The following is an 11674-nucleotide window of genomic DNA, read 5'->3' on the forward strand; positions in this document are numbered from 1 at the left end:
CGGTACATAATATCATAAATTGTTAAATACTTTGGCAGATGTCAGAAGTGTGGTCTTTTTGGGCACCACATAACTGAGTGCAGAGCAAGTAAGTTCACATTTTTGTAGTATAGACTTGTGTTTTTAATATAAAAATCTGAAACATTAATATTTTTTAGGAATGATATGTTGCTATTGCAAAAGAAAAGGGCATGTTAAACAAATGTGCCCTATTTTAGGCAGGAAAATTTTGTCTTCTCAAAAAAGAGTAACAAATGTTTTTAGCAGTTGCCAATTTAAAGGCAAATTAATGTAGTTCGTCAAAACACAAAGTTAATCTGCTAATTATATTTTATTGGACATTACAGTTTATCTTATTTATCTTTCTGCATATTTCTTTTAATATATATTGGATTCATTTCTACCATGGCAAGCTCATTTTCTTTTTCAATTTCCTTTGAATGTACTTGGTACAACTGCTTTAACAGCATCCTGCTATAATAAGATACACACCAACATTGACATAACATTTAATACATACATATTATATGGATTGATTTTACCTTTTTGCAGAAATTCACAATTTTCACCAAATAGTTGTTTACAAAAAAGCAGTATATTGCATGAAAATGTTATTCACTTAATAAATCTAAAAAAAGTATAGATTAAGTTTATTGGTTTCTTGAGGCTAATATCCGTTAAAGGCCCCTGTTTTTTGTTTGCATTATAGTTCACTTTAGTGCTCGCACTCAAAGTAAGTTATATCGTGAGAACAATGGTTTTAGTTTATAAAAACCTCTCATGAGCCGTTTGATAACAAGTATTTGCTCAAATTTTAAATTATAACTAATCAATTTAATCAAGATAGGCAGTTAAAAGAAAATATTTACCAACATTTGTAGTTAAGGTGAGTGGTGTTTTTAAAAAACGTTAAATATTGACATCTTTGATTTTCGCAGGTTTTAATCACCAGCTATATAACTGACACGATCACACCTCAAAATTTAAAACAACTTTACTGATTGCCATCAAAAATATTCAAAGTTTCTTACCTTGAGTTTTATTCGTAATATCAATTTAGCATGTGCCGCAATACCATAAACTATAAAATAAGAAATGACCTCGTCTCATCAAATTTAGAAGCAATTTCCATTGAAATTATTAAACCGCATAGTAAACCATTTTTAGTTGCCACAATTTACGGACTCCCCATTCCTCCCTCTTAGTTCTTTCGTGAATTTAAAGAAATTTGCAGTCGATAGATGATGAAAATAGAGAAATGTACATATAAGTAAAAAGTACCTCTAGCATAAAAGTACACAAAATGTGTTTCATTCATTTGGTTTTATGGCCTTGCTATAACATATCACATGCATATCATTATTCTTGAATGAACACAACATGTGGATACTTAGAGGGAAAATCCACCTGCAACTGCTTGTGAAATTAATTGAGGTCAAACTGTATTAATCACTCAAATTGTGCACTTACATCTCAAATATAGGAAAGACAAAACAATGAGAAAAGGACAAGTAGAAGTATTGAATTTACACAATTGATTTATAAAAACCATTGCAGGCAGAAGTGTTTTGATAATTATTTACATTTTCCCCAATTCATATATCAATACAACAAAATCAAAATGTGCTACAACTTTACAAGTATTTGATGCAGTTCCACTTCAGAACACCACAAAAAGGTTACTTAGTGATTTGCATACAATATTAATTGTTTTTATTTATCAAACCTATGCAAATTTGAGTCTTTTTGAAATGTAATATGAAAATCAATTACAGAAAACATATACAATAAGTCAAACCGTAAATATCCAAAAAAGAGTAATTATTCATTTTTATAAAGCAACAAGTACACAAATTATAGCATTGTGGCGAAAAAAGCCATTGCACAATGCATGAAAAGAAGCAAAAATTAATGATGGCGAATAAGCTAACTTTTCTCTCGGGAACCGTTGAAATAAACCATGGCATGATTTTTTGTGTGGCACGACGAAACCAACAAAAAAACATGTTAATTTCATTTAAAATAAAAGACTATAACGTAATCCGAAATGATATATAGCTCTTATGGAATATTTGTTAACAAAGTTAAAAGATAAAGAAGGTGAGTGATGCATTCAAGCTTTCATGTCACTGTTTTACTATTAACTCTTGTTGAAATTAATGCAATGTCCAATTGACCTTAACTCAAAAGTTTAACGTGATATTGTCGTTTGATTAGTCGGTTTTTATTTTGCTCTCTACCTGGAAAGTTTCAAGGTCGACATTTAAAACTTTGCTTTCAATTAAGCCTAGACCAACCTTTCATGAAAATGTTTCATGAAATGTTCGTGGTCAATGAACTCTAATACAACTGGAAGGCTAACTCAATATATACATGCCTAGACCAGTGAACTCGACATTTGAATAACTGGAATGATAACCGAAGCCAAAAAAATATTTGTCGTTATCATTCGTCATCACACGTCAGGCTCTAGTCTCTCGCATGTTCATTTTAATTTTTTAAAATCATATGTCCCTTGGTAATGGTAGAGTTCGGATCTTGATCAGAGCGTAAAAATAACGAAATTTTTGGAATCAAAAGGTTCATGGAAAGTGAATCAAAGTGATAAATCGAGAAGCAAGGTGAAGTGAACTTAGTCGATCTGCTCTTACGCTGCGGTTTCCCTTTAATACATATCAAAGTCTTTAAGGATATTCAATTACTGATGTCGAGATGACAACCATTTGGTATTTCAAGCACTATCAAAATCGATGGAAAATACAATCGCTCTGTAAAATTAAAAATGCGAGTTATAGAATCAATATTTTTTATGAAACTGGATATTCAAGTTTCTATTTTTTTCGGAAAAACAGATCTTTAAATCCACAGAAATGACAAAAAAAGACAAACACTGTCTGACACCGTTTGAAAATTTGCCTTCCGATGTAAGAAAAATTTTTGCTTGAATATTTTCTCGTCATAATTTCTTATTGTATCGTCTTTTTAGCATACAGTGTAATTTTCAGTTGGCTTTTCCTCGTTACAAGTTGTAAGTTACAACGAACTCACTGTAGTAAAGTTTCAGCTGTAAAAAATAACTTTTTGCGAAGAGTTGGCCTCGTGTGCTGTTTGTGGTGATGTTGTTAATATGTTTATGCTTTTGCAATTTGTATTCAAATTTATATTGGCCGTGTATGTTTGGCACTCAGGGGAATGAAACTGACGTACAAGCCGCGCAAGAGACTAGGACTTTGGCTTCAATTTTATATCTATAAAATGTATTGTCGTTACCATTCCATATATATATATATATATATACAAAGTGTATATATACTGTTTGACTTGTCTGAAGCAATGAACTCTAATTCTTGTAGAGTTCATTGGTCTGAAGGCACTTAGAAGCTGATTTGCCGCTTCGCGTGTATCTCGCGTAGACTGTTTTGTTTGCGTGACGGATTGTTTTGCAAAAACTGCTAACTTGGAAATAGAATGCTAGCCTAAATGCTTTATTTTTTTAAAAACCGTTAGCAAAATTTGGTTATTAATGTGTTAAGATGTATTGTGGACGTTCCAAGACATGTTTTGTATACGTAACGCTGTATTATATAAAACATAAAAGGGAGAACTTCGAAATATGAATTTCTCATTTGTCGTCGAAAGACCAAAAATTTAAGATAAAACTGATAACAGGTAGTCTGTATCTTTGAATGCTGTGCAAAATACACACAATCCACTTAACATAACATGTTTCTTAACAATTTTATTGCTTTTAAAGTTAGACTTGCTTTGTAAGATATTCACATGCTCTTTTTGTAATGTGTGAAAGTGATGATTTGAAATTTTGAACTTTGGGTGATTGTTGGTTCTTGTCATTTATTTCTCCCACTTCTTAAGAACTGGTGGAAGATTTGAACACGCATCCATATTTGTGTATTGAGCATTTTATAAGCAAGTTCATGGTATAATTAAATAGCCAAGTGTACAACATGACATGTATTGCTAATATAACCAGCTCTACATAAATGCCAAAAAGCAACCCTCATCCTCAGAGGTTTGAACCATGGTTTTAAAATGATTATAAAGCAAGCAAAGCAATATCAAGTATCAAAATTTTATAGTATATCATATTGATTGTAAAATTAGTTTTTTCTTATAATACAGAGGATGATAAATGTATAGGTAATATATTATATTTCAGGATGTGTGTTTAAAATGTTTAGTCATATTTGTGAAAATATATGATGATTCTATAATATTAGACTAATAATCCTTTTCATATTTGTATTGCATTACAATATTTGCTTAAGTGTTTCAAAAGTTATGAATATGGAGTGTCATTCGTGTTTTTGTCTTTTTTTTAAGTGGGTATTAAACCTTTTGACTCCTTAATGGTGCAATTAATAATAACACAATAATATGGCATAACAGTTTTTTTAAAACGAACTCAAAATATTTTTTGCCGACTTTTTGAAATATTTTGCAAAGTGTTTTTCTTTTTGTTTACGCTCTGAACTTTCAAAAAGGACTGGGGCGAGCGAATTTTGCTCGGAAACACAAAAATTACCAAAAAAGAGCGTTTTTTGCCCCGACAGCTTCATTTTCAAAGATTCAAACAATATTATAAGGATAGTCAAGTGTATTTTACATCCTTTTAATGAAAAAAAACGAGGGGTGTCAGTTTTCTACTCAATTTATAAGGCATGTTTTCACGTGCCAAAACAAAGTTTGCTTTCATCCTCCTAAAAAGAAGCTTAAACATTAACAAATGTCGTTCAAACTTGTTTTATATTAAAGTTCAAACTTTGTTTAAGGTTTTTAGACATTAAGCTGGCTCGAAGAGCACTGTTTTGTGCAAAAAGTCCGGCAATTTCGAAGTGATGTATTTCGCCTCCGTACCCTCAATGGCGGGGATCATGCAGGCTTCAAAGATGGAGGCCAAGTTAGACTTCCAGTTGTTGTGGAGTTCACTGGCTCGTGGTTAGTTTTGTTTTATTCCTTTAATCAGTGTTGCCAGAAAAAAATTTAAAATATTCATGCTCGCTTGCGTCAAAAGTTCACAAAAATGGCGAAAAGTTCATATTACATCTAATTTTTAAGATCGGAAGTTAACGGATTAACTCGGAAATTTCTGAAAACTCTCGGAAGTATTCAGAAAACATCAGATTATCTTAAAATCGTCGTTGTTTTGAAAGAACTGTCGAGCTATGAAGATTTTCTTTTCATTAAACTATGATTTATTTATACATTCTTTATAAAAATGATGAAAATACAAAAATGCATAATATTTAGAAAAGTTCACAAAAAGTTCACAAAATTTTAATGTTCATGAAATGTTCCTGAAGAGAGCAAAAAGTCACAAATCTATTAACTTTGTTCACGATCTGACAACAAAGCCTGGTGTGTTTACAATTAAAAGTCATGAACAATGCGAGCTTCACTACTAATTGCAATGTGACCAGCTAACAGCCTCACAAGCATTGAAAGTAACGAGAAAGTTATAATATTGTTCTTCTTAAGCCAGCTATATTAATTACTTCGATGAAGGCATTCAAATTTTTTATACCTTACATATAATAAAATTCAAAGATAATTAAAAGTAAGGTTTATGTAGCGTTGATATGGCTTTTAAATATCAATCAACAGCAAAAACACCAATGATTCTAATGGATATATTAATGAAAAGTTTATTCATTTAAAGCAAAAGTCAACATGGAAAAAAAATATTGCTGAACGTCGTTTTCTTCCGGCACAACGTTCTGATTTCTCTTTCTCTGCATGTAATGGTAATTACACTGTAAAAATATGTAATTGCACTGTAGAAAAGTGTAATTACGCTGTAAACTCCGTAACCTGATTGGCTGAAAAGCAGTGAAAGCCAAACAAACTTCTTTTCAATTCAAAAAAAAAAACATGGCGGCAGTTGTAAGTGAACAAAGATTTCCACAATTGTAATCGTTTGAAGTTCAATAATTACAAAAGAATGCAAAGAGTAAAAACCAAACAACAAGTACACTTATAGTTTTTTGCGTGAATATTTTGTTTTTAATAGTTATGTGTTAGGCAGCGTATCGAGGCTTTCTGAAGCGGTTTAGAGTAACGAAGTGAGACAGAGTTAGACGGTACAGTCAAGAAATATCTCCAAGTATATTATTATTAAGTACTAGTATAGTTCCGTGAAATTTCGGCTAAACATGCACTTGTCCTTCAGACTCACCCCATTTCGCTGCATTCTTTAAAAATGACTTGTCTATCCGTAATTACACTCGAAACTATACTATTACCTGTACTTATAATGATGGTTACAGCTAATAATGAGTACTGTATTGTCTCTTGACAAACAAATATTTAAAAGCATGCTCTTTTCTGCATGTGATATATGTTAAATCTCCTCCCATTTTAGGCATGAAATATATTTGTGTTTTCTTTCTCGTTGTTCTTCTGTACAGATTCTCCGTCTGAGGCAAAAACTGAATTTATAAGAACATATTTATTCTTCTTTCAGGCTTATATTCGCATCCTGTTATTACAAAATGAAAATTGCAACAGCACTCTTGTCTAACGTTGGATTCAGTCCAAAACGCCGAACTCATTATAAATTTCATGAATGAAAAGTTTCATGAATAATTGAAATAGTAGTTAAAATAGTTAAAAATTTCATGAATCAATTTCATGACTCAAAGATCACTCGAGCTACAAAGGTAGGAAGTCATGAATAGACTCTTATCTTTTATTGGTTCGCCATCTACCTATTCGAAAGTTACAATGAATTGCATGAGATGCACTAAATCTAGTGATGTAGAGTAAAAATATGGGGCCCTTAGGGGCTGTTCACATGAGTAATTGAAAGAGTAACAACTTTAAGAGCAAAACTTACAACTTTTTCTACAGCATCATAAGTCATATTTTAGTCGTAATTTTCAAATCAGGCTAAATTATTTGTTGTTATTTTAAAGGTTTTATGAATTTGCAAAGACAGAGCAGAGACAAAATTGTACAAATAAGTTTTTTGCTGTAAAGTCGTAAATCTTTTTCATTTGCCAAAATGATTTTTAAAGCTTCGATAAATCCCGGCTACCGGGCTCACGTGAAAAGTCTCTTAGACGGAGTCAGAATTGGTGTGGCAGGCTCTGTTTACTGTTCACAGTTTGGCATATATTCAATGCCTCTTTTATTGCTACCTTAAAGGATGAATTTAGTACTTATGAATTTTTCATTTCATTCATGAAATTACAATTCCGCGTACTAAATATCATGAATGTGAAATTTTGCTAAGGGCTGTGTCGCACCGAAATCTATTTTGCCTTTAACTATTTTAATGTGATTGCTTGATCTTGTCCGATCATCTTTTTATCCGAGTTTAACGCTCACAAACACAGCCGTACGAATTGTGTATTACTAAGTTGTTCACAAAGCTCGTATTAAACATTTCTCGTATTTCAACATATTTCATTACTATCTAACATTGGAATGCGATACTATTTGTCAATGCTTTCACATAATTTGATCCGATGAAATAGCAGAGCATTTATATTTGTCTTTGATGTTCAACTGACACTGTGTGGGTCCTCTCTTACCAATTCTATACCTTCTTCCAATGCGATACAAGTTTTCACCCTGAACGAATTAAAACTGAGAAAAAAATTACAAATTTCATTGCTGCATTCATGGTAGTCCAAGGTCATTTTGCTAACAAAATTGTCTTTATAAGGTACATTTTCATCCCAACTTCCTTGCCGACAGGTGTAAGCAAATTTTATGAATTTAGCACCTTACAAAATCCAATGACCTTAATAGAGTGCTAACTTGTAAAGAAGCTTCGTTGTGTATGATACTTTAACTTTACTTTGTTGTGCCGGCAATGTGAAAAAAAGATTATCCAAAACCCTATCTTTTTTCCTTCCATTTTGATTTCTTGTGATTTTGTGGCTTTCCACACGTAACATTTCCAATTCACTTGTCTCATGAATTTTTTGATGTGTGTTTCAGTGCATTCCTGTGAACATTTGATCTGTTTGCTGGTGATCTCATTCTGTTTCTAGCGCTATCACCTATGTTTCACTTACGTTTTTAACACTGCACTGGCTTGTACCACTTGTGAGCTAAAAATATTTGGCTGCGAACCAAATCAACTACTTAAACCATAACATTTCACACTGTCACATTTTGTACATCGTAGTCATGAGCGATTCGTCTTAACTCCATTAAAGTTAATCAAATCTTGGGGTCAGCTGTCTATAGTCCAGAATAGAGGTTTCTAGTTCGTACAGCCAACGCAAATTGAATTTAAATGTCAAATGACTGTCAACGCTACCGAAATAGTGTTATATCCAAATAATTAATAACCGACCTTTGCGCGTCAAAAAATTATTTCCACTTCACGATCTAACACGGGTACATCTTGCTCAACATTGCCTGCTCGTGACGTTTTGCTTGTAAGCATTTTCTCATTTAATTGATTCGTATATTTTTGCTTATCTTTGTTTAAGGACTTCAAATGCGATTGTTTTGCAACGCTGCATCAAGCTAAAATTAATCTTATCAATGATTAGAATCTTTTAACAAACAATAAACGAAAAGCGCTTCTTATTCAAATTTCGAGTACATGTATTGTTCTACGTATCAGATGCAAAACTACCATATTTTATCTAAAATTTAGTTTACCCAATTTCATACCTATGAAAGAACTTAACAAAATATATAGTGTTATCCCTTAAAACAAACCACATACTACATAAGCTATCCTAATATACAAGTAAAACACGTGAAATTTTGAGTATAATAGATGTGTTCTGAGTTCTCCTAGTTTTGTCCCCTATTCTTGTTCTTCCTGTTTTGCTTTTTCTTCTCTTTGCGCTTTTGTTGGCGTTGCAGTTTCTTCGAGAACCTTCGCAGATTTTTGTGCAATTTCTTGATCTTCCTGTTTGGCTTTTTGTTCTTCCTTAGTTTCTTCTTTGCCGCCCGTGTCTTACAGCATTCGATCAGTTTGCCTTTGAATTTTTTGCACAATTCTATTCCTTTCTTCAACTTTCTTCTAGACTTGCCTGTTATGCTATCGGGAATATTGCATGTCGGATTTGACCTCGCAAGTGATTCACCGACTCTACAGCACTTGGACGCGTTGGCTACCCTCTTTCCTGTAAGAAATGGAAACGATACAGAATTGAATGTGGATCAAATTCCTGCAAAATTTACTGGCTGTAATGTCTGTTTCAAGCGTCGAACTTTTTATGTGATAATGAGATAAGATCCAGACTAAGGAAAATAAGATAAAATTCATTATTGTCTTATATTTTAAATGCTTTGAGCTCATAAAAAGTTTGACGTGTGAGGCGAGCTTAAAACTGGCATTCACCGTTGCGGGATTGCGTCATGCTTTATTTCGGTATTTGTTAACCGCTGACCTAAACCTTAAAGTGTTTTAATGGTTTTAACCGTAATCTGAGCCTGCATTTATTAATACCCTTAGCACGGGCTACTTTTTATAGTAATTTGGTTGAATCAACATAAAATTGACTAATATGGCGTTGTCATCTGGCATAGTGTAGATAATATATCAATCACGCTATGTGTTTGCTCTGCTAAGGCTAAACATGTACAATCGTAAAAGAAAATATTGGCAAGAACTCTGTATGTTCACAGAGAAAACCAACCGGACCTGTTTAATCATAACAATACCTCGACCGCTGCAAACAGACTAAATATATACCGTTACATTTTTAGATTTTCGTATAACGGTATGACCGATATTTGTGATCTGTGGCCACCAAAAAAGCTGTTATTAAATCATCGGTAATCTTTTCACAAAAACATGCTTTAATCTTTACACAATACAGGTAGTTGAGTCTATTTATTAGGAAATACGTCAAACCAAGATGTTAATCTGCGATCTCTTGTGGCGCATTCAATAGATATGTTGTTGACTTTGACCATCGTTATTAGACGTCCTAAGTCGATGAAACGTCTTCTCGTCTTTTCAAGCAAGAAAAAATGAAAACGCATTGCGCACGCGTCAGCGGACAGAATTTCTTTGTAAAACATCTGGAGAGCAAGATATGCTAACGCTGATGTGATATGCAGCTGCTTTGGTCCCCCGTTATTATCAAATTTATTTTTATTATGTAAAGACGCCGTTTATAATGTATTTACTTGTCGCTTTCCGGTATCAAAACACAAGGAATGCAATCTTGAATATTTTTTCACGGTAAAAATCAATCATTTCCTTTTCTAAGCTAACGGTGTTGGTTTGGTTTTATAGTGCGCTGTAGTTTATTGTTAAAAAGCGTGGCGTGTTCTGAAGCGATCATCAGTTGATTCCGGACAAACGTCTCTCCCTAACCGTAACCTAACTCTAAAACATTAGAGGTTTTTATCAGTTAATAATAACTGCCATGCATTCTCTCTTGTAAGCCAGTACCTTTTTTTCCTTTGTTGTTTTTTCTTCTTGTTTTCAATTTGCCGTCAAAGCATTTTTCTTCGCCATTCTTTGACGGATAATTCGAGCACATGAGAGGCGCCGGCCATATGATGCCAAAACGGGCTGCCAACGCAGGACAAGAACCCACTGATCTCTCGCAGAACTCCCGACACGGTGGCGAGAGCGGTCGTTTGGTAGAACATCTCGGTACATATACAGAACAGAGGAAGGGAATGGCGTTTCTTCTTGTGCAATTTAGTTGGAACAATATGGGAAGAAAACGCGTCAAATTATTCGTCGCTGCTTGAGTTGTTATGTTAGTGAAGGGGTTTGGAAACTTTGTTCTGGCATAGCCAAGTTTAGAACAAACTGCAACCTCGATTTTTTCACAGCGATTCTCCTTGGTGATTTTCCTTCTTGCCTCCGTACACAACTGGCATGTAAACAACAAAAGCGCGATCAGAAGGACAGGCGTCATATTTTCATAAATGTTCTTTACAAGACACAACCAGACGTCGAATGTGTCACCCCTGAAGAATCATTGACAGGAGGTTCTGGCCTGTATATAAACAGGCGACCGCAGGAAATACGATTGACCAATGAAAACCCGCTGTGTGGTCGTAGATCTTGTTTATATATGATCTTGAGTTTGCGATTGCTATATCATTCTTTCGACAACGTCATATCGAGCTTCATGTTCTTAAATAAAAACTGGATTTCGGCTCATGGATCAGCGTTCTTGGAGGGAAGCTCTTTTATCTGGTAAAAGGTCATTGCTTTCATAAGAGGCCTATTTGGATTTTCTTAACTCTCATTGGAAAATCTTGACAACATGGTAGTTTGATAAATATCCCAGTACAAAATAACATGTAATAAAGCAGGTTTTCTCCAGGTCGTTGTTTGTAACAATATTCCCCCGATTCATCCTACGTTATCTTGTAACGAAGCCGCAAATTTTTTGTTGCTGATTGTCTAATTTTGCTCACAAGTCGAAAATAATCGACCACTGCGTCTTTTCGCAAAGGGTTTTTTTTGCTACGCAATCTCATATCATAACGAGTTAATCCTTCTTACTTATGAACAACGTAATTTGCCGTGAAAATAAGTTTATCTCACATTGAAAAAAGATCAATTTTTTATTTGCTTCCTGAACCGTTTAATCCATTTTTAAGGTTTGTTTTCATTACTAATGAAATTTAGTGGTGAGCCAGACTAGAAAGTTTGTAAACTACTCACCCGAGATCAAATTTTATAAAAAATTTTGCGCGCCTGACTTTCGCT

At 33.6% G+C, this 11674-nt stretch overlaps 1 protein-coding gene across 1 annotated transcript; it reads right to left on the reverse strand.

Annotated features, from left to right (window-relative positions):
- Window positions 1-8532: 8532 nt before the first annotated feature.
- Window positions 8533-10947, reverse strand: LOC124438950 (frizzled-2-like). The gene is made up of 2 exons (XM_046989142.1): window positions 10394-10947; window positions 8533-9113 (listed from the first exon to the last, which is right to left on the reverse strand). The coding sequence occupies exons 1-2, from the start codon at window positions 10869-10871 to the stop codon at window positions 8779-8781; spliced, it is 813 nt and encodes a 270-aa protein (XP_046845098.1). The 5' UTR covers window positions 10872-10947; the 3' UTR covers window positions 8533-8778.
- Window positions 10948-11674: the final 727 nt, after the last annotated feature.

This window comes from Xenia sp. Carnegie-2017, unplaced genomic scaffold (genome assembly GCF_021976095.1).
Source record: "Xenia sp. Carnegie-2017 unplaced genomic scaffold, XeniaSp_v1 HiC_scaffold_19, whole genome shotgun sequence".
Lineage (NCBI taxonomy): Eukaryota > Metazoa > Cnidaria > Anthozoa > Malacalcyonacea > Xeniidae > Xenia > Xenia sp. Carnegie-2017.

What these genes read in the sequence shown, in the direction of transcription:
- LOC124438950 (XM_046989142.1), bottom strand. Translation starts at nt 10,871, where the DNA reads ATGACGCCTGTCCTTCTGATCGCGCTTTTGTTGTTTACATGCCAGTTG. An exon ending in AAACAACAAAGGAAAAAAAG is followed by an intron (nt 9,114 to 10,393) that starts GTACTGGCTTAC and finishes CATTTCTTACAG; the next exon opens with GAAAGAGGGTAGCCAACGCG.